Genomic DNA, 24,078 nt, shown 5'->3' on the forward strand with positions numbered 1-24,078 from the left:
AATAATATTTCCTATTTCTAATGTGCTCTCTTATGATACCCAGGATTTTGATGGCTTCTTTGATTTCTTTTGTTTTTTTTATTTCAGTGCTACAGTGGGCAATATTTTCCAGGAGTAGCCTTTAGAAACATATAGATCCCTTTCCTGACAATTAGAGCCCATTATAACACATCACTTTCCCTAAATGTTTTACCTGGCCTTTGCTTTAGTCTGCCCAATCCCTCACCTTTCACATCTACCTGCAGGTATCCCCTGTTTCCTGTAGAACTGGATACCTCAAAAACACAGCCAATTCTATATAAGTTATGAAAATGCTTGGTAAAGCCACTGTCAGTAATGACCTTGGGGAGAATTTCACATTTTATTTAGATGTTCATTTTATGTGCATGCCAAGAGCTCTTTGAAGGGCTAAATAAATTATAGATACTGCTCTTTCCTATGTACTTATTTACCTTATTTATCTAAGGGGTTATGGAGATATGCTTTCCATTTGCTCATGATTGTACCCTTTACATAGGTTCTTTCAATCTCTTGATTGAAGCTCAGGAGGTAAAAGGGGGGCTCCAACTGTATTGTCCATTATTTCTTACACTGGATGGTGTGTCCATAGGTACCAATTTGTGTGTTATATATTTCACAGTAGCGTATAAAATAGATACAGCTTACAAAAAGTAACTATTTACTACTGAATCAAGAACAGCAAAAATATCAGAAACTTATCCATCAAGACTGCTGTACTTGTTTGATATGTATCACTTGTGGGGATAAGAGAATCACAATGTTTCCTTTAGTTATTTATTTTCTGAGCTACTATTATAAAAAATATGTTTATTATATTTACCTTTGAATTTCAGATTGAGCCCATAATATAATTTCCAAGGTAGAGATTCCAATTGTGGGCAACTTTTACTTTTATGTTACTTTTAATTCCCAAATTTTGCATAACAAATGACCATATACTCTTAAGTCATTTTGAGCAGGTAGAGTCATACTTGTAGATAATATAGAAGAAGTGATGCATTTGAAATATGGCCACTTAAAATTATTTATTTCATATATTACTTATGTCTGAAGATTTATTATGTCACGGAGTACAGGTGGAGCAATCACATAAGTTAGCATGACTCAAACCTTCTACTTTAAGTGGTAAACATTACCTCTAATACCAGTGTTTCCAGTTGTTGTTGCCTCAAGAAGCAGGTGATCCAAAGCTGGTCTGAGGAAAGTTCGTCTTCTGGTCAAGTGCCTCTCTCGTGACAGCTGGAAGTGATTTTAATCTGTTGGCCACTCTTCAGCATTAGCCATATGTGGACATTGGGCCAGGGAGACTCAGGTGATTGATTCAACAAGCATCTGCTGAGAACCAACCAAATATCTAAGAGGTTCTGCAATTCGATAGAAGTCTATGCCTTTCAGGTGTTACCCAAATTTAGACAAAGAAGGAAAGATCAACATATAATTCAATATCTACTAGGAATTTTTCATACTGTTTCTCTCAGCATAGTATTTCTCCATCACATTCAGTTCAAAACCATTATGTCCCTCTTATTGGAAGGCAAACCTTCCTTTCACACACCAAAGGAAGGGAAGAGGTCCACTGGTCTTTTGAATTCTTGATTAAAAAAAAAAATCAAGGCAAGTATTATACACCTAAAATATTTGCAGTAATTGTGTGTTATCAAACCACCCCAAACTTAGTGACTTAAAACAATAATAATTCAGATTACTCACAGCTCTGTGAGTTAACTGTGGCAGCAGGGCTTTGCTAAGAGGTCCAAAATGACCTCACTCACAAGTCTGGGGCATTGGTGCTGCTGGTGGCTGGAGTGCCTCGGTTCTCCTCCACATGGTCTCTCATCCTGCAGTGGTTTCAACCTACTTTTTTACACAGAGATTTCAGGACACTGTTCCAAGAGGCTAAGACTGAAGTTTCAGGGCATCTTGAGACCTATGGTCTGGAATTCACAAAAACGTAATTTCTTCCACATTCTATTGGTCAAAGCAAGTCACAAGGGCAGCCCAGATTCAGGGAGTGGAGAAGTAGGTTCTACCTCTTCACGAGAGGAGCAGCAAAGACCCATTACAAAGGGACATGTGTACAGGAACTGGTGAATGCTATGGCCATCTTAGCAAACACTTCTTTTTTTCATCTTTTTATTATAGCAGGATCTCCAAAGGCAACCCGGCTCTGCAACCTCACTGTAGCTGGAGAGATAAAATTAGAACCTGCGAGAACAGGAAATTGTAATGAAAACCTGGAAACATTGGAAAGTCAGGTAAGCCTGCCATGTGGCCCATAAGATGGGCAACTGGAAAAAGTTCAGACTCTGTGTGAAGTTGCCGTTCTTCATATAATTTAGGGTCAAATCAATGCCTCTAAGACCCTCAAATCAGAAATAACAAAAACTAGTTACTAAAACCATTTTTATTTGTTTAACATGGACATCTGTTTGTGGAAAAGGATAGTTGGGCTTGCTGGTTTTATTTCACCAAATGATATAATCCATAAAAAAATTTTTTTTTTTTAATAGCACATTATAAATGGTCACATCTTTGTAGACTATCAAAATCTGGACTGAAAATGGATCCCAGTTGTCTCGGTTTCTTAGTGATGCTCTCACAGAAATACCACCAGTGGGTGGCTTTAAACAACAGAAATGTGTTTTCTCACAGTTTTGGAGGCTAGAAGTGTGAATTTGGGGTACAGGCTGTAGGGGAAGGCTTTCTCTGTCGGCTCTGGGGGAAAATCCTTGTCTCTTTTTGAGCTTCTTTTCCTCAGTTCCTTGGTGATCTCCACATGGTATTAATCTTTCTCCATTTGTGCTTCCTTGCTTCTGTGCCTAAACTGCTCTTTCTATATATTGAAAGTGATTGACGTAAGGCACACCCTACTCTGATATGGTCCATTAACATAACAAAGAAAACCTTGTTCCGTAATGAGATTACATCCATAAGTATGTTGTTGTGTGCCATCGAGTCCATTCCGACTCCATGTGACAGAGTAAAACTGTCCTCAGAGCACCGGTGTGTTTGAACCACTGACCTTTTGGTTTCCAGCCATTGTACCACCACAGCTCCTTTCCACAAGTATAGGGGTTAGGATCTACAACATATATTTTTGAGGGACGTAATTCAATCCATAGAACCTGTCATTTGAGACTAAGAGGAAGGTCTTGCAATGGTATACTGTATCAGATTGAAGAAAGAAAAAAAAAAACTCTGACCAAATAATCTTTGAGAAAGGAAACTCTAGACCCTGGCGCTGGGCTCAGGGCTGAGTAAGTGAGATAAGAAGTACATCTGACTAGATTTTTTCCATCCAGATTAAATTATTTTGACTAAGGATGTACTGAAATGCAGATGCATGGAAGTGCTAACATTTGGGGCCAACCATGGGGAGGAAGAGGAAACTCACCTTTAAGTAGGTCCTTGTGTGTGCTCTGGTGGGGCAGTGGTTAAGAGCTTGGTTCCTAACCAAAAGATCAGCAGCTCGAACCCACCAGCAGCTGATTGGAAACCCTGTGGGGCAGTTCTACCCTGTCCCATGTGGTCCCTATGAGTTGGAAAGGACTTGACGGCAACAGGTTCGTTTCTTGTGTGTCTATGTCCTGGGCAAGTTACATATGTTATCTCATTTAATCTTCATAAAATCTGTGAGTTAGATGTTATTCCCATATTGTAGATAATTACAGCTAATAACATTACCAGTTATTGAGCACTTATGTTCCCACCGAGTCAATTCCAACTCACAGCGACTATAAAGAACAGAGTTGGATTGCCCCATAGGGTTTCCAAGACTGTAGTCTTTACAGAAGCAGATTGGCACATTGTTGTCCTGCAGAGTGGCTGGTGGGTTCGAACTGCTGACTTTTTGATTAGCAGCTGAGTGCTTAACCACTGCACCACCAGGGTAAGCATGCCAAACACTCTGCAGAGCATTTTATGTATGTTATTGTTAATTATTTATTGTTTTCTCAAGGTCCCTGGGTGGCCCAAATGGTTTGTTCTCAGCTGCTAATTGAAAGATTGGCACTTTGAATCCACCCAATGGTGCTTCAGGAGGTCTGGCAATCTGCTTTCCTAAAGATTACAACCAAGAAAGCCCTGTGGAGCCCAGTTTACTTTGTAACACATGGGGTCACCATGAGTCAGAATAAAGCTAGACAGTAACAGGTTTATAAAAATGATTTTATCATATTTAATTTTTATAACCATATACCTGTACTTGTACCCATTGCTGCCAAAGAATTGGTAGAGCTCTCTGGTCTGTCTTAAGGTAGCCCCTTGTTGACAGACTAAGCCTAGGAAGACAAGTTCTAAAGTATCCAGTTACACTCTGTCTCACATGGCCACCCTGGGACCAGGAGTTAACAAAAACCACTCCATCTAGTAACTCAAGTTGTTGTTGTGAGTTGCTATCGAGTCAATTCTGACTCATGGTGGCCCTGCGTGTTCCAGAGTAGAAGTGCTCCACGGGATTTTCTTGGCTGTAGTCTTTATGGATGCAGACCACACGATCTTTCTTCCATAGCAGTGCTGTGTGGATTCAAACCGCAAACCTTTCTGTTGGTAGTCGAGCACAAACCATACCATCCAGGGACCTTTACTATCACAATGTATCTATTTTGTAGATAAGGAAACTGTGGCACAGAGAGCTTGAGTGCTTTGCCCAGCGAACCACAGCCAGGAAGTGTTGGGGCTGCCCTTGATTTCAAAGTCTGTGCACTTGTCAGCATACCACACTGGCTGCCTCATGACAGATGGTGATGGGGAGTGGCAGCCAACCAGATGGGCTGGGGAAAGACAGCAGATTCCGGAGTCGGACAAGCCACTTTTAGCTCTACCACTTCTGAGCTGTGTGAACTTTGGATAAAGTCCTCAGCCATTCTGAGCCTTTCTCGGGTGTAAAATGGGCACGAGAGAGCTCAGCTTGTAGTGTTGTGTTGTGTATTAAATGTGAAAACACCTACAGAGCATCAGGCACCGAGCACATAGCAGGTAACTGGCTATCGAATGACAGAGTTCTCTTTGTCTGTCTACGGATCGGATACTGTTTCTGACTCTTCCCCAAGTATGAATAGCCTGTGACCTTAGTTCAATTTTTGAAAAACTCTGCCATCTAGTGAGAAATAAGCCACACCCATGTTTACATCCAGCTCCTCTGATGATGCAAAGTAGCGTGTTTTAACCTCACGACACAGAGCCATGGGGCCAAATGGTACCTGAAAGGTTGTCTCGGCCAGTGCTTCCCAAAATATCTGTGCTGAAAACCCGATTTTTAAAATTTCCAATACATTGCAGGCCAATAATTTTGTAAAATACAATAAAAATAAATTGTAGGAAAATGAAAGGAAAAAAGATCTATAAAATATAAAACCAATTTTTAAAGTATTAGATTCTGTAGTATAAAACTACTATGTCAGATTGTTATATGAACGCCCAAAGCACTAGCAACAAAAGAGAAAATAGATAAATTGGACTTCATTAAAATAAAATTTTAAAAAATTTTGTTCAATAAAAGACTTTAATAATGAAGTGAAGAGATAACCTACAGACTGGGAGAAATTTTGGGGGAGCCATATATTGGATAAGGGTTTAATATCCAGAGATGTATAAAGAACTCATACAACTTAACAACAAAAAGGCAAACAACCCAATCAAAAAATGGGCAAAAGACTTAAATAGACATTTTGCCAAAGATGATATACAAGTGGCCAACAAGCACATGAAAAGATGCTCAATATCATTAGCCATTAAAAAAAAGCCATTAGGGACATGCAAATCAAACCACAATGAGATGCCACTTCACCCCCAATAGGATGGCTAAGATAAAAAGAAAACAAAACAAAACCCTGAAAACAACAAGTGCAGCTGAGGAGGTGGAGAAATTAGAACTTTTATCCATTGCAAGTGGGAATGTAAAGTGGTAGAACTACTATGGAAAATAGTTCTGCGGTTCCTCAAAAGTTAAACATAGGGCTACCACATAGCCCTGCAATTCCACTCCTAGCTATATACCCAAGGGACTTGAAAGCAGCGACATAAACAGACACATGTACACCAACGTCCATTGCAGCACTATTCACAAGAGCCAAAAGGTGGGAACAACCTAAATGTCCAACAATAGATGAATGGATACACAAAATGTAGTGTGTATACACACACACACACACACAATGGAATAATACCCAGCTATAAAGAAAAATGAAGTCCTGATACATGCTACCACATGGATGAACTTTGAAAACATTATTCTGAATAAAGTAAGTCAATCACACTTATATTATCTCACTTATATGAAATATCTAGAACAGGCAAATTTATAGAGATGAAAGTTCATTAGTGGTTATTGTCTTAGCCATCTAGTGCTGCTATAACAGAAATACCACAAGTGGATGGCTTTAACAAAGAGAAATTTATTTTCTCACAGTCTAGTAGGCTACAAGTCCAAACTCAGGGCGTTGCCTCAAGGGGAAGGCCTTCTCTCTCGGTCAGCTCTGGAGGAAGGGCCTTGTCATCAGTCTTCACTTGGTCTGGGAGCATCTCCGTGCAGGAGCCTCAGGACCAAAGGACGTGCTCTGCTCCCAGCGCTGCTTGCTTGGTGGTATGAGGTTCCCCTGTCTCTCTGCTTGCTTCTCTCTTTTATATCTCAAAAGAGATTGGGTTAAGATACTACCTAATCTTGTAGACATCATAGTGATAGGATTTATAACACAAAGGGAAATCACATCAGATGATAAAATTGTAGACAAACATACAGTCATACAAGGGAATTATGACTTAGCCAAGTTGACAAATATTTTGAGGGGACACAATTTAATCCATGACAGTTAATATGGGTGGAAAGAAGGGGAAAGGGAGGAGTCATTATTTAGGAAGCATTAAGTTTCTGGTTACAGCGTTGGAAAATCTGCCAGCGGATATTGGTGATGGTTGTATAACATGGTTAATATAATCGATATCACTAAATTGTACATGTGAAAAAATGCTAAATTGGCAAATGTCATGTTATATCTATTTTGGCAACAATAAAAAAAGATTTACTAATAAAAATTCCTTTTCTTTCTGCAAAAAATAAAAATGCTGTATGAGTTTCTGAACACTTACTCTCAGTTTTTGTGCTTATCTCTCGCTGGTCTTAAAACCAACAGTGCACTGACGTTTGTCCGTGGACCACACTTTGAGTAGTGCTGGCCTAGCTAAAACAGGCTATTTAGTTAATTACTCTGGGCGGGCTGGGAAAACCACTGGCCTGCATGTACTTTCTCCTTTACAAAAGGAAAGACACAAACATGAAAAACTGCGTGGATGTGATATTCAGGAGATGGAGGCCCAGGTAAGTTCCAGCTTGTTCATTTGCAGTTGCTTGCAAAGTGTTTAGACATAGTTGTATAAAGCAAGGGCTCTTTTTGCTTGTTTTTTTAAACAGATAAACAACATCCCAGAGCAAGCAGAGCTGATTTCTGCTGAAGCCCAGATTTTAACATCTAACGCTAGTAAATTAACTGCAGATAACATCACTTCTGCTGCTAACGTGGTTGGACAGATCTTCAACATAGGTGATAGAAACACATCTGAGGTAACACTCAAGACTTAAAGAAAAAAAAGAAAAGAAAGAGATCCCAAACTCCAACCTTTACTGTGATACAGAATCAGGAATGGTTTCGGTTGCTTAAAATTGTTTTTGATTAGTACTCTTTCTGAGAGATTCCCAGAGAGAAAACAGAAGGGCTCCTTGTTCAGATATTCACCTTTGGGATAGGCACGATGAACAGCATCCTATTAAATTTTCCAGAAAGCCCTGGAACAAACAAGTCTGTTTCCCTTTATTAGTAAGTTTACCAAGTACATCTGACCTCATCAATTCTATTCTATTCCGAGTAACTAGCGTTCCAAGGAACTCACTTTGGAAGATGCTATCTTAAACTGTGATCCCTTTCTACTAAGTATATTTACATTTTCGTCTGAGCTTTGAGAAAACTTTAAACCTAGTTTACATTTCAGGTAACCTACTAAATTCTGGCACCTGAAAATAAGGACAATAGTCAACATTTACCAATGGCGCTGGTTGGGCATTGGTCAAGTATGGCTATAAACCACCAGTACAGACTGACCCTATGTCTACCAGCTGAATATCAGCATGGTCTGAAAATATCAGCTCCTTTCTTTCAGTCCTGTTAAATGTCTTGTCTCAAAAAGATTTTGTTATCCCAGGTCCTTTGGAAAGTAGATAGGATTCAAATCATAAGACAGGTGAAATGAAATTGAAAGAGAAGAGTATCGACCACCAAATGTGGAATCTGTGGAAGGATTAGCCAGTAAAGACAGGGGGCAGTTAAACAGTAACAAAGATGAAGAGCTCACCACTCTGGTGTACTCGGATTTTTTTGGTTGTAAGAAAAGCTAGAAAGAGTTTTCTTAAGTAATAACAGTATGCTAGTTATCACAGGCTGTAACATTTTAACAATTGGAGCTCTCGCGTTCCTCTTCTTTTGTTTCTGCCTTTATATCCAAATGTTTGCTTTTGTGCTTTGAGGGGTGGGGGAGTATCCTGTCAAAGGCTCTGCTAGGAGGTCAGGTTCGAAGACCTATGTATCCTAACTGATCACCTCAATTTGTATTTTTCACTTTGCCTTCTCTTGATTCTCTCTGCCACCTTACATAGACCAACAACTGAGCATTTAATTCTGAAAAATACTTGCTCCCAGATTACCACATTAGCAGTGCTACTTACTACCACAATAACTCGGTGACGGTGGTGGTTTCGACGTATGATATGTGTCTTCTGTGACTACTGGTGCTTTCTCCTTAACAGGCAAAAAGAACTGCTGTAACAACAGTGAGTCAGCTTCTAGACGCCAGTGAAGAGGTTTTTCAAAGAGCTGCTGATATCGATAAGAATAATACCTTTAAAACGTAAGTACGATTTGGAAGGAAAACTTGGCAAAGTACTGTTTATTTTCCTATGTTAAAGCATTAACGGAGGTGTCTGTATCTCTCACATGGACGTACTGACTGATTCCTCTGGAATGCAGATGAAAGCCTTGGCTTGTCACCTACTCTTCTGTTACTGAAGTCCCTAGGTGGCAGAAAAGGTTTGTGCTCGACTGCTAGCCTAAAGGTTGGCAGCTTGAACCTACTTAGTGGTACTTTGGAAGAAATGCCTGGTGATCTTATGTAAAGATTACAGCCAAGATTACAGCTATGGAACGCTTCTACCCTGTAAGACATAAGGTCATCCTGAGTTGACTGACAACCACAACAACTTGAGTTACTAGATGGAGTGATTTTTTTAACTCCTGGTTTCAGGGTGGCTGCCTGAGATAGAGAATAACTGGGATATTTAGATTAGAATTTGTCTTTCTAGACTCAGTCTGAGAACAAGGGGCGTCCTTGAGGCCGAGCAGGGAGCTCTTCCAACCTCTTTCTCAATGTACAGAGAGCAGCATAACATTGCAGGACACTTGTCAGCCCCCTACCCACACCTCAGCCATCTCTTTCCAAGGCTCTGCTTTATTTTGATTAAGCTTTCTTCAGCTTCCCTAAGGCTATATTGAAAAAAAAAAATTATTTTCTGAATTTTTTTGGTTCTATGTTTACACTAAAACTCATGTTCTTTATTCATAGAGGCCCTTCACTGGGATTACTTTTTTTCTTTTTAAACTTATATACAGTTTTCTAAACTCTTCTAAAATTTAAGTAAATATGCATGCTCATTATATAAAAATAAGAAAATATATAGATGAGAAGAGAAATTTTAAACTCTTACCCTTAATAACCTAGTGGTATCTTTTCTTCCAGGTTTTCCCCTCTGTTTGTGTTTGTAAATATAAATATGTATTATGTTGATTTATAACTTGTTTTTGTGCCTTATAAGCATCGTTTTATATGATGTACATGTACATCTACGTCATTATTTTAAATTACTGCATAATAGCAGTGAACTTTTATTTAACCAATTTCCTGTTGAACGTTTAGATTGATTCAACTTTTTTAGTGTTGTGAGCAGTCAACATTGTTGTACATAATCTTTTTTTCTGCTTAGACAAAGCTTTCATTTGCTTTACCCATTATTTCCTTAAGGGAAATTCCTAGAAGTGTTTTTCTGGTTTTCTAATTATTACAGCAAGTATCTATTTGGTGGTGAGCACTCAAAATAGAGAAAGCACACTCTAGAGAAACATTCAGAAGATTACAATTCTGAGAGATGGTGGTAGAGGTCGTGTAAACATTTGAACTGGTATATTTCATGACTTAAAATTTTAATAGGAGTCTAGACCCTTCTTCACTAGAGATGTGAATATCTCACATTTGTCTTAAAATAGGAGAAGGAAGTAGCTGTGAGGTCCAGAGTCTATGTTCAGTGAACATGGAGGCCCAGAGCTACTGTGGCCTAGAGGTGCTGTGTTTGCAAAGTCTTGCTAGAAGAAAAGGGGAAGATGGATGTTTTTTATAAGAAAGCTGAGAAAAGACAAGTTGTGAGGTTTGGCTGATAAAGTCACAGATCATCATTTGGATGGGAACGCTGTCCTACCGATGAGCAATTATGAATTTTTACTGATGGCAAGAGTAATTCTGTGTGATTTCTGTGTAATACTCAAATGGCTTCAAAGTAAGAGGTTGGAGGATAAATAAAAATATTAAGTGTAGAACCCATTGTAATATGAAATAATGTGTTATTAGTTGCTGTCAAGTCAATTCTGACTCATGATAATCCCTTACGTGCAGAGTAGAATTGCTCCATAGGATTTTGGAGGCTATGACTTTTTTGGAAGCAGATTGCCAGGCCTGTCTTCTGATACACCTCTGCCTGGGTTTGAACCGCCAACCCTTTGGCTGGCTGTAAAAATGGCACTGTGGCATCTGACCTCCTCGTCTAACTTCACAAGGGAAGAGAGTCACCATCAACAATATCAGCCCAAGGCTGATTCCTAAGAGGTGGAGGTCAAACATTCCTTCTCTCTCCAACCTTTTACCAATTCTGCAACAGAGGTCATTTCTCACCCTTCACTCTCCTCAGAGAAGGAAATGAATTGTTTCTTGGGGCAACTGTTTCTCTCCAAACTCCATCTGCTAAATCTAGGCTTATGAGCAAGGTCTCCTGACAGACACCAGGCCTTAGTCATCCATGTAGCTTTGGCTTTTCCGTCTTTTAATCAGAGTTTCCACTTTGTGTCCCTGAGCTACTAAACTCCCTTTCTACACTTGTAGGGAGAAGTGGAGAAGGTGAGAACAAACCCATTCCAGCTTCAGTCACCTCAAGTGGTCATAGCAAAGTTCTCTCAACTAGGTTCTCTGTGTTTAAATCGGGAGGAGGCAGAACGTTGAAATGGCCAGAGCTCTGGAACCAAGGGAAGGGGTTTTGCTGGCGAGGGCACCTTAATACAATCAGTGAGTCTAGGACTTCATTTCTCCATTTTGAATAGCCATTGACCAGTAAAAGCTGAGCCCTTCAAAATGTTGCAGTCACACTTAGGCTCATAATTGTCCTTGTTTACCTAGCTTTGGTAATGTAAAACTGCCTCCCTAACACTGACCACCTCATACATTTACATTTCACATTTCTGGTGGTATTTCTGTTCCAGGAAGCTTTCTTTGGTTACAAGAGAGCCACTAAAATTATCTCAACCAAATAGTGATTTATTGTAAGGAGGCCTATGGGATCTCATGGGAACCCAAGAACAGGCATATAATACAGCTGGGCCCTATGGACACTGGAATAGGGAGGTGACAGTGAATTCAAGGTCCCTGTGGAGATCTCAGGGGCCCTGGTGGTGCAGTGGTTAAGCATCCATTTGCTAACCAAAAGATAGGCGGTTTGAGTCCACCAGCAGCTCCTTGGAAACACTATCGGGCAGTTCTACTCTGTCCTACAAGGTTGCTATGAGTTGGAATCCATTTGATGGCAACGGGTAGACACCTCATTTGAGGAGATTGTGGGTCTTTCCAGTGAAATAATATAATGGTTAGAGCCACAGCCTGTGGAGTCAGACAGGCCTCGGTTCAAATCCTAGCTTTGTCATTTAGTAGCTACCTAATTTTGGTCAAACTATTTAATCTCTCTGAGCCTCAGATTCTTTAATGTAAAATGAGGAAGTATTGGGATTTACCTCAGGAGGATTCTTGTGAGGCTCAAATAAAATAATATGTATAAATCACTAGCGTAACACCCAGCTTACCTAAGGAGGTATTGCTTAGCTATGGTCTTTATAATTAACATGATTCAAAATCATATGTCTCCTCTTATCTTTTCTGCTCTCTCATAATTTAACCCTGTCATGCTACAACAACCTCTCTGGCCTTCTATAAACCATAACTTTCCTGATATAATTCCTACACCAGCTGGGAAATTCTTCCCAGAGTGAAAGGCTCTGATTGCTTCTTCTAGTCATTTGTACCAGGTTGATGGCCAGACTCTGGATTGGCTACCCTTGGGTCAGGTGCCCTTCTCTAATCCAATTAATAATGGCAAGAGGAAAGAAGAACCATATGGTAGAAAAAAAGCCTTAGAAGACACTGTGGGTAGAGCAGCCCTTTAAAAGTGGTTTTAAAACATGGGACATGCCCCCATGTATCTAGCAGATCTTTCCCTTTAGCCTGCAAATACTCCTGAGGAGCTCTTCCTGGTGTCCTCAGTGTTCTACAGGGTACCAACAACTTAGTAGGTGCTCAATAGGTATTTTTTTGTGAAATGAATGCATGAATGATGGTTTTATTATGTATGCCTTCTCTTCAAAGCAGCCCTAGTGTGTGACTGTTAAGTGGGAACTGTTGTTGACAGTTGCCACTGAGTTAGCTCTGAGTCATACCAACCTGATGTATAACAGAATGAAAATAGCCTAGTCTGACTTCCTGAAAACTCAGAAAAAGGTGCTATGAAAGGAAAACTTATGAAAGAGAACTACTTGAGTATATCATGATGTATGGCTATTACATTTTCTTTATAAGGCAATTCTTAATTACTTTCTCTTTTTTATCTCACTTGGAGAAGGAAAATATATTTTAGTAGGAAAATAAGGAATTGGAATACAGAACAACTACATTTTAACGAAATAATTTCATTTCTGGGAAAACTAGACTGAACCAGTTATCTTAGACACAGAGGTTTTGTTTTGCCAAGAACAGAAATAGGGCACAGATTTCTTATAGGAAACAAAAAAGAAATAAGGTCTTATTTCTTTTTTTTGGAGAACACCGAATTGATGGTTTCCCACTGTTCCCTCCCAGCTTTCATCTAATCTGTCTTTGAATTTAGCCAAAGTAGGAAAGAAAATTGTGAAAACCTGCACTGCTAGTAGCCAAAGCTCTGTTCTTCTGTGGTTCCATTTGAAATGCAGCCTCAGAAGTCAACTTACAAAGAGATGTTGTACTGGTTTCCAAGGCTGCCATAACAAATTATCACAAAGTGGGTGGCTTAAAACCACAGAAGTTTATTCTTTCACAGTTCTGGAGACCAGAAGTCCAAAATCAAGGTGTCAGCAGGATCGTTTCTCTCTGAAGGCTCTAAGGGAAGATGCAGAGCCTCAGGCATCCCTTGGCTTGACGCAGCGTAACGCTCTCCTCTGATTTGTCTTCCCATGGCTCTCTTTCCCTCTGTCTGCCTCTGCCTCTTCTGTTTTCAAAAGGACACCAGGCATATTGGATTAGGGCCCACCCTACTCCAGTGGGGCCTCATGTTAACTAATTATATCTGAAAAGACTCTATTTCCAAAGAAGTCACATTCACAGGTACCAGGGGTTAGGACTTCTACATACCTTTTTGGGGGAACATACCTATACCCATAAGAGATGTTTTTGACCCCAAAGGGTTTGGATGAGAAGAGGGAGTTGAATAAGTGGAAACTGATTCCCATCATCAGAGGAACAGCTGTAAACAAAGGTGGGTGGAGAACCTCATCCTTCTATGTAAAGAACATTTCTACTGGGAAATTGTCATTTTTGAGTTTCAGTTTTCTGGTATCTGCCTTCCAGGTAGCTTTCAGTGGAATCAGTCCACCAGAACTTTTTTAAAAAGTGTATACAGGCATACCTCAGAGATATTGTGTATTCAGTTCCAGACCACCACAATAAAGCAAGCACAGCAATAAAACAAGTCACACAAATTTTGTTTGTTTCCCAGTCCTTATAAAAGTTTGTTCACACTATGCTGTAGTCTATTAAGTGTGCAATAGTATTATGTCTAAAAAAAATGTACATACCTTAATTAAAAAATAGTTTATTGCTAAAAAATGGTAAACACCATCAGAGCCTGCAGTGAGTCGTAATCTTTTTGCTGGTGGAGGGTCTTGCCTCGTTGTTGACGGTTGCTGACTCATCAGAGTGGTGGTTGCTGAAAGTTGGGGTGGCTGTGGAAATTTCTGAAAATAAGACAACAATGAAGTTTGCTGCATCAATGGATTCTTTTCGTGAAACATTTCTCTATAGCATGCTATGCTATTTGATAGCATTTTACCCACAGTAGAACTTCTTTCAAAATTGGAGTCAATCCTCTGAAACCCTGCCACTGCTTTACCAACTAAGTTTATGTAATATTCTAAATCCTTTATTGTCATTTCAAAAATGTTCACAGCATCTTTACCAGGAGTAGTTTCCTTCTCAAGGAACCCCTTTCTTTGCTCATCCGTAAGAGGCAACTCTTCATCCTTTAAAATTTGTCATGAGATTGTGGCAATTCAGTCTCACATCCTCAGGCTTCAATTCTAATTCTCTTGCTATTTCCACCACATCTGCAGTTACTTCCTCCACTGAAGTCTTGAACCTTTCAAAGTCATCCATGAGGGTTGGAATCAACTTCTTCCAAACTCCTGTCAATGTTGATATTTTGACCTCCTTCCATGAATCGCGAACGTCCTTAATGGCATCTAGAATGGTGAATTCTTTCCAGAAGATTTTCAATTTACTTTGCCCAGATCCATCAGAGGAATCACTATCTATGGCAGCTATAGCCTTATGAAATGTATTTATTAAATAATAAGACTTGAAAGTTGAAATTACTCTGTAGAATGGATGTTGTGTTAGCAGGCATGAAAACAACATTAATCTCCTTGTACAGCTCCATCAGAGCCCTTGGGTGACCAGATGCATTGTCAATGAGCAGTAATATTTTGAAAGGAATCTTTTTTTCTGAGCAGTAGGTCTCAACAGTGGGCTTAAAATACTCAGTAAACCATGTTGTAAACAGATGTGCTGTCATCTAGGCTTTGTTGTTCCATTTATGGAGCACCAGAAGAGTAGGTTTGACGTAATTCTTAAGGGCCCTAGGACTTTTGGAATGGTAAATGAGCATCGGCTTCAACTTCAAGTCACCAGCTGCAGTAACCCCTAACAAGAGACTAGGCCTGTCCTTTGAAGCTTCGAAGCCAGGCATTGACGTCTCCTCTCTAGCTATGAAAGTCCTAAATGCATCTTCTTCCAGTATAAGGCTATTTCATCTGCACTGAAAATCTGTTGTTTGCTGTAGCCCCTTCATCAATTCCCTCAGCTAGGTCTTCACGATAACTTGCTACAGTGTCTACAGCAGCGCCTGCTGCCTCGCCTTGCACTTTTTTGTTATGGAGATGGCTTCTTTCCATAAACCTCATGAACCGACCTCTGCTAGCTTCAAACTTTTCTTCTGCAGCTTCCTCATCTCTCTCAGCCTTCACAGAATTGGAGAGAGTTAGGGCCTTCTCTGAATTAGGCTTTGACTTAAGGGAATGTTGTGGCTGATTTGATCTTCTAATCAGACCATCAGACTTTCTCTATATCAGCAGTAAGACTGTTTAACTTTCTTATCTTTTGTGTATTCACTGGAGTAACACTTTTAATTTCCTTCAAGAACTTTTCCTTTGCATTTACAACTGGGCTACCTGTCAGGCACAATAGGCCTAGCTTTTGGACTATCTCAGCTTTCAAAATGTCTTTTTCACTAAGCTCAATCATTTCTAACTTTTGCTTTAAAGTGAGAGACATGTGACTCTTCCTTTCACTTGAACACTTAAAGGCTATTGTAGGGTTATTAACTGGCCTAATTTCAATATTTTTATGTCTCAGGGGAGTACAGAGGCCTGAGTAGAGAGAAAGAGGGATGGGGGAATGACCAGTCAGTGGAGGGATCAAAATGCACACAACATTTATCAATTAAGTTCACCATCTTATATGGGCACGGTTTGTGGCACCCCAAAACAATTACAATAGTAACATCAAAGATCACTGATCACAGATCACCATAACAGCTATAATAATAATGAAAAAGTTTGAGATACTGCAAGAATTACCAAAATGTGACACAGAGACACCAAATGAGTACATGCTATTGGAAAAATGACGTCGATAGACTTGCTAGACACAGGGTTGCCACAAAACTCCAATTTGTAAAAAATCCAATAAAGCAAAGTACAACAAAACAAGGTATGCCTGTACAGTATAACAGAGAAAGAATCAGTGTTAGGTGGTTGTACCAATGTTGCTGTGACCTCATGAGTTGTGTGGTCATGGAGAGAAAACTCACCTCTGATTTTATGACAAAAATTTTAAAATATTATGTTACATTTTATTCTTTGCAGACTTATTGAGCAAATAGAAATTTATTCCTTGTCTTTGAACACCGTACCAGTGGTGGAGCCTAATATAGCAATACAATCTGTTAATTTGTCTCTAGAAGACACCGAAGGGCCTGCAAGTGTTCGCTTTTCTGTGTTGAAAGGTGAGCTGCTTATAATAGCAGAGTGCACTCTGTTACCAGCCATGAGTAATGTTCTACTGATGAAAATATAGACTTCTAAAATTCTACTTTTTCTTTCTCATAGGATCTAGCGATTCTCTAAGTTATGGGTCAACACGTGTAGATATGCAAGTGAGTGAACTACAACCAGATGCAGAGACTGAACTTCAGATCTTGCTCAAGACCAGTCAAAGTAGGTCTGAAACTTTGTTAAAATTAGAAAATACACTCAAATTCATGGAATTGAAAACTTAAAATTCACTGAGGGAGGGAGACTGTTTACTTAAAATTCACAATGAATAATTTGTATTTGCGTATACTTGACCTCTTACGTATTTTGGTAATTTCAACTTTACTAGTGTTAATGAACCCCAGAAGGTAGGTCCTTGTCTGGTATGCTCAGACTTGCCCATTATCTGGACACCAGTCTTTGAGAAAAAGAAAGTAACTTTATTGCGATGTGCACAGCAAGGAGCAGGGGGGATGTTCCTCAGATCTGGTTCCCCAAGCTATGGCGAAGCAGGGCTTATATGTGATTTGGGCAGCAAGATGGCGGCCACACAGGCACTCTGGGGAGGAAAATTCTAGAAGGCAGCCAGGAAACAGGAGGCAACTTGGTTTTTGTCAGTTCTTTTGCTTTAGAATAGGATCTGGGTGATGAGTTTCCTTCTGATTCATTCCACCTTTTGGTTGCTGTGTCGTTTGTTGAAGTCAATTAACACCCACAGCTGGCCCTTCTGCACATGCAGGGTGGACCAACTCTGGCCTGGGCTAATTGAAGGACTAATGGAAATTTACTGGCATTGTGGGGTCAGGTTACACTAGCCTAAATCCTACAGATGATTTCTTTCTCCTCCCCCCCCCCCAAAATTAGCACTTCAGAGGGTAGCAGAGTTGAAATGCCCAGGTCATGGACACGAATCTGTTTTCCTACAAAAATCTTGCTAAAGCATTCACTTTGCATTTATACATTTAAAAAATGTTCAATCCGTAAGCTTTGCCCATATTTACTAATGACGCGACACTCACAGACTTATCCTGCGGACCTTCCCTTGAAATAGTTTATGGAATTAGCACAGTCCTTATTTATTAGTAATTAGTGGAAACACTGGTGGTGTAGTGGTTAAGAGCTATGGCTGCTAACCAAAAGTTTGGCAATTTGAATCTGCCAGGTGTTCATTGGAAATGCTATGGGCATTGTATAACAACCCAGCAGCACCTGGACCCAAAGTCGGCCACAACTCTGAGACGAAGAAAGGCTCTGGTACCAGCCATCATGACATACAGTTTATTCGGGGAGCTTACTTATGGGACCGTTGGCCCAGGGCTGCAGCTGGACCAGTTTAGTGCTCCACAACAGCCTAGCAGGGGACACAAGCTTATACCATTCCAGCTGGGTGCTAAGGCTTACTGATTTTCTTCCCAAGTCCTTGGGCAGCCAGCATTCCCAGGGACTTCACGTCTAGGCCCAGATATTTTTCTTCTTATTGCTAAGGTGTTCTCGGCCTTGGCCACCGACCCAGTCACGCCACTCCCAGCCTTGTACCTTAGCCCGAGTCTATTCTGAATTCATCCCCAGCATGCCTCGGGAAGAACAAAGCTGACTCCATTAGGAGGGGATGCTTGTAGCTGAATAGCATTACCTTATAATGGGGTAGTTCTATTCTGTCCTACAGAGTCGCTATGCATCAGAATCGACTCAATGGCAACCAGTTTTTTTTGTTTGTTTTTATTGGTGGTGATTTTTTATATCTTCTCTAATTTGATGCCCACCATGGGCACCATATCATCTTGCATATGGCCCTTAGAAGTTCTCATGTCTAACTTGAAATGGTTGTACTTCCCAAAGTCTCAAAAGTGAAAAAAAAAAAAAAAGACTGTATGGTTTAAAATCAGGAAAGGGGTGGGTCAGGGTTTTGTTCTTTTACCATATTTATTCAATCTGTATGCTGAGTGAATAATCTGAGAAGCTGGATTATACAAAAAAGAACACAACATCAGGATTGGAGGAAGACTCTTTAACAACTTGCGATATGCAGATGACACAACCTTGCTTTCGGAAAGTGAAGAGGGCTTGAAGCACTTACTGATGAAGATCAAAGGCCGCAGCCTTCAGTACAGATTACACCTCAGCATAAGGAGAAGAAAAATCCTCATAACTGGGCCAATAAGCAACGTCATGATAAATGGAGAAAAGATTGAAGTTGTCAAGGATTTCCTTTTACTTGGAACCACAATCAACAGCCATGGAAGCAGCAGTCAAAAAATCAAACGACGTATTGCATTGCATCCATCATTATAGTATCATACACAAGCGTTTCACTGCCCTAAAAGTGCTATGTTCCACCTATTCACCCCTTCCCTCTCTCCCAGAGCCCCCGGCAACCACTAATCTTTTCACTATCTCTACACTTTTGCTTTTCCAGAATGTCATAAAGTTGCAATCATATAACATGTAACTTTTTCACACTGGCTTCTTTCTCTTAGCAATATGCTTGTCTTTTCCACCATGTCTTCTCATGGTTTGATAACTCATTTCTTTTCATCGCTGAATAATTCTCCATTGCATGGATATACTATAGTTTATCTATTCACCTATTGAAGAGAATCTTGGTTGTTTCAACTTTTGGCAATTATGAATTAAGCTGCTATAAACATTTGTGTGCAAATTTTTATGTGGACATATGTTTTCATCTCATTTGAGTAGATACCTAAGAACATAATTACTCGATTATATGGTAAGCGTATGTTTCGCTTTGTATGAAACTGCCAGACTATCTCCCAAAATTGCTGTATCCTTCTTTTTAAAAGAAATCCTTCCCTATCCTAAAGTCACAAAGGCAGTCTTCTGAAAATTTTCATTTTTTGTGTTACCATTTAGATCTTTAATGCACCCATGATTTATTTTTGTGTTTGGTGACAGTAGGGATCTAATTTTTATTCCATATGCACAATCGATACAGTCAATTGGGTTAAACAACTCTAATAAAAGACAGGAACTCAGATTGGATTGGAAGGGATGTATTTTATATTGATTAAGAAATACTAACTTAAAAAAAACTATATTTTAACCCTTTATTTCCCTAAAAACATCATTGAAATATATAAGCAAAAACTATGGGAAATACAGGGGGAAGGAAATTCAGTAAAACACTATGATAGGGAGAGATTTTAGTGCAACTGTCCCAGAAATTGAAGATCAAGCCAACAAAAATACACTTGATTTATATGCATGTTTGTGTGTGATTTTATTTGTAGATGTAAAACAGATAATAAAAAGTCTTTCCAATATCCATGAAATGCTTTAAAAACTGACCATTTTTGAATAAAAATAAACAGACACTTCATGCTAAATACAAAAATATATTTCAGATAAATTAATTAAACAATTTAAACTAAAAGTAGAGAATTTCTTTTGTAATCTTGTGATAGAGAAAATCTTGTGGGCTTCACATCCTGCTTGGGAAGATCTTCTCCATCACAAGATTATAAAAAGAAGTATTTGCAACATATATAAAAGATAAAGGGTTAATAGCCATAATACATAAAGAGCACCTACAAATAGACATGAAAAGGCAAAATATACAATACACAAATGGGCAAATGATATGGACAGATAATTATAGAATAATATAGGATAAATTGACAATAGACATAAAAGGGCTCAAATTTACTATTTATAAAAATATTTGTCCTCTTGTGATTGACTAACTTCACTCAGCATAATGCCCTCCAGATTCATCCATGCTGTGAGATGTTTCACAGATTCATCATTGTCCTTTATCGTTTCACAGTATTCCGTTATGTACATGACCATAATTTGTTTATCCATTCATCTGTTGATGAACGCTTAGGGGGTTTCCATCTTAATGCTATTGTGAATAATGCTGCAATGAACATGGGTGTACATATGTCTATTTGTGTGAGGGTTCTTATTTCTCTAGGACATATTACTAGGAGTGAAATTGCTGAATCATATGGCATTTCTATTTCTGGCTTTTTGAGGAAGCGCCATATTGTTTTTCACTGTGGCTGTACACTTTTACATTCTCACCAGCAGTGCACAAGAATTCCAATCTCCCTGCAAACTCTCCAACATTTGTTATTTTCTGTTTTTTTTTTTTTTAATTAGTGCGAGCATTGTCGGGGTGAGATGGTATCTCATTATAGTTTTGATTTGCATGTCTCTAATAGCTAATGATCATGAGCATTGTGTCTGTTAGCCAGCTGAATGTCTCCTTTGGTGAAGTGTCTGTTCATATCCTTTGCCCATTTTTAAATTGGATTATTTTTCCTTTTATTATTGAGGCGTTGAAGTAATCTATTGATTTTATAGACTAGCCCCTTGTCGAATATGTCATAGCCAAAATTTTTTCCCAGTCTGTAGGGTCTCTTTTTACTCTTTTGGTGAAGTCTTTTGATGAGCCTAAGTGTTCAGTTTTCAGGAGCTTCCAGTTTTCTAGTTTATCTTCGGTGTTTGTGCATTTTTAGTGGGGTTTTAATTTTTTTCATCTATATACGTCTATGTATTTGAATTTTACATCAATCATGTCATTTTTTGTGAATAACAAAAGGAATAAAAGAAGGCTTATTCCACTTTTTAAGGTTAACTTTGTCATCTAGTTTCCAGAAGGAACATTTTGGTGAAGTCAATAAGCCATGAAAAATGAACGCAGAAACTACTGTATTTCCAGATAAAGGATAGAGACACAGCTGGCAGTCAGGGACATATCTGGGGGCTGTCAGGGCCTTATCTCCCTACCTCTCAGATCATATGGACTAAATAGGCTGCCTTGCTGCCACCATATTAGTTTGTCTTATATCACTCATGAAAGATAGCAGAATACAAGGAATTAATTCAGCTAAAACATATATTTACTGTCATTGCTGCCAGTATTTTAAATATGGCCAACAGTTGTATGAAGTGTTAGGAAGTGTTCCTTAGCTGGTTCTGTTTGCCCTCTGCATGGCCAAATCCACTGCAAAACCCACCATTGTGGCCACGCTCTTCTGCAATCTCTGATGAACAGCTGGCCACTGCTTCCAAGATTCCAAAAATGTGCCACAATAGCCTTCCCATCTTGGGGAAGGTCTGTAATTGTCATGAAGTAGCAGAGATCAATAGTTCAAGATGTGGTAGAGGTTACCTGGCTATGTTGTTCTCAAAAACTCCATTTGAAAAGTCAGTGATATGCACAACATGAGTTCCTTACCTGTTTTATGAATCTACAGGACTGTCTTTGCCCAGTGCCTTTTGAAGAGGAGATGGACCTCACCGGTCCTTCTCTAGACACAGCTATCCTGCTATTCATCCTTTGCTGTTTTTCCTCTAATGTCTTATCAGTGGGGAAGCAAACCAGCTTGGGCTACCTGCAGGGCAAGTTCACTCTGTGTCGTTGCGTAGAGAGCGAGATGTGTGCTTTATATACGGGATTCTTGCAATGTGTTTGTGAGGTGAATTAGGCAGAAATTATTGCTCCCATTTAGAAACTGAAGGAACTAAAATTCAGGAAAAAAAGTTAATGTGAATGGAATGGTCAACCACAGACTGTATGTATGTATATATATGTAAATACCAATATATAAATTACATGTTGTGATTACATAAAGGCTCAGCCAGAAAACCATTATTACTGTGCATTTTTTCAAATATTCAGCAAGTATGAAGTTCAACAATAACATGAGACCTTGTTTCTTGTTAATCCTAGGGTTCATATACTGATTTTAATGTCTTTTTTTTTCTCCACAGAAAACACTGGGGCATGTGGCTTTGTAGTATATCAAAATAGCAAGCTTTTCCAATCAAAAACTTTTACAACTAAATCAAATTTTAGTCAAAAAGTTATCTCAAGCAAAACTAATGGAACTGAGAAAGATCAGAGTGTTTCTATTGAAATGGTCTTTAATCCAAAGGTGAGTTTTTTCCATTAACATGAATAAACTATTCAGGTTACAAAAGCAGGAATACTTTAGCTAAAAGAAATCCAAGATAATCTCTAAGATTCATTGAAATTACTTATTTTAACCTCCATATCTTTTGTCATAGTAGCTGAAAACGAAATCAACTAATTTGAATTATATGTCCTATTTCCCCCTCCCTAAATCCATGATGGGTGCCCTGGTGGCACAGTGGTTAAGAGCTCAACTGGTGACGAAAAGATTGGCAGTTCAAATTCACCAGCTGTTTCTCAGAAACCCTATGAGGCAATTCTACTCTGTCCTACAGGGTCTCTACGAGTCAGAATCGACTTGATGGCAATGAGTTATGGAGTTAGTTAATCTATGATGAGGAGCCCTAGCGGCACAGTGGTTAAGAGCTCAGCTGCTAACCAAAAAGTCAGCAGTTTGAATCCACCAGCTGCTCCTTGAAAACCCTAAGAGGCAGTTCTATTCTGTTCTATAGGGTAGCTATAAGTTGGAATTGACTCGATGGCAATGGGTTTGTTTTTTTGGTTTTAGGTAATCTATGATGAAGGTGCTAATGCTTAGTAAATATTTAATTGATTTCTTTTATGCTTAGCCTATTTAATTTTTTTCTACCCAGTTAAGCATTGAAAGAATCAGTAATTATAATTATCTTATCGATTCACAGTTCAATGAAAAAGAATTCCAACTCCATTCCCATGCCTGTGTCTTTTGGAACCTTTCAAGGAATGATTGGGACACACGTGGCTGCCGAACAGACCAGAGCAGTGATGGGTTCCTGTACTGCAGCTGCAACCACACCACTAATTTTGCTGTATTAATGGTAAGAACGGATAAAGTAATTTCTACCTAGACAAGAATTTTCCTTATACACAATTCCCATATATGCTAATAGGAGATAACTTTGGCGTTTAATTTACATAGATACTCAACTTTTGGGGTTAAATAGAAAAACAGAGAATGAATAGGGGAACTAATGGGAAAGGCAAGTGGGGTAGAGTTTTTTGCAAAACAGCACTGTTGTGTATGATAATGGGAAGAAAGCTAATGTGAGAAAGAGGAGCTGACAGAGCCCATTCGACTAACTTGCATGTTCTAAAGCATGAAGTTGTTATGGCCAGAGTTAAGGCTGGCTGTATGTTGGGGTTAAGTGCTACGGCTGCTAACCAAAGGGTCAGTGATTAAAATCCGCCAGGCGCTTCTTGGAAACTCTATGGGGCAGTTCTACTCTGTCCTATAGGGTTGCTATGAGTTGGAATCGACTCGACGGCACTGGGTTTTCTGGGTATGTTGGGGATGGTTCAATACATACTTAGCTATGTGTGAGTAGCTTAAATCAGTCACCCAAAGCTTTTTCCACTGGAATTTTCTGAGTTACTAAGTCTGCGCTAGAAGATACAAGAGGAAACATTCTCGAAAACATTGTTGAATTCATTCCCATAGTTCCTGTA

The 24,078-nt window shown here is 39.2% G+C and overlaps 1 protein-coding gene across 1 annotated transcript in view; it reads left to right on the forward strand.

The window, feature by feature from the left end:
- ADGRG7 (adhesion G protein-coupled receptor G7) overlaps positions 1 to 24,078 on the forward strand; it is an 88,492-nt gene that overhangs the window by 24,473 nt on the left and 39,941 nt on the right. Inside the window, exons 4-10 of the mRNA XM_049857879.1 lie at positions 2,164 to 2,276; positions 7,430 to 7,579; positions 8,816 to 8,916; positions 16,545 to 16,684; positions 16,788 to 16,895; positions 22,452 to 22,615; positions 23,295 to 23,450. Of these exons, the coding sequence (XP_049713836.1) occupies positions 2,164 to 2,276; positions 7,430 to 7,579; positions 8,816 to 8,916; positions 16,545 to 16,684; positions 16,788 to 16,895; positions 22,452 to 22,615; positions 23,295 to 23,450 (932 nt within the window). The remainder of the gene's footprint in view (positions 1 to 2,163; positions 2,277 to 7,429; positions 7,580 to 8,815; positions 8,917 to 16,544; positions 16,685 to 16,787; positions 16,896 to 22,451; positions 22,616 to 23,294; positions 23,451 to 24,078) is intronic.

The sequence above is a fragment of the Elephas maximus genome, chromosome 18 (assembly GCF_024166365.1).
Source record: "Elephas maximus indicus isolate mEleMax1 chromosome 18, mEleMax1 primary haplotype, whole genome shotgun sequence".
NCBI classification, from domain to species: domain Eukaryota; kingdom Metazoa; phylum Chordata; class Mammalia; order Proboscidea; family Elephantidae; genus Elephas; species Elephas maximus.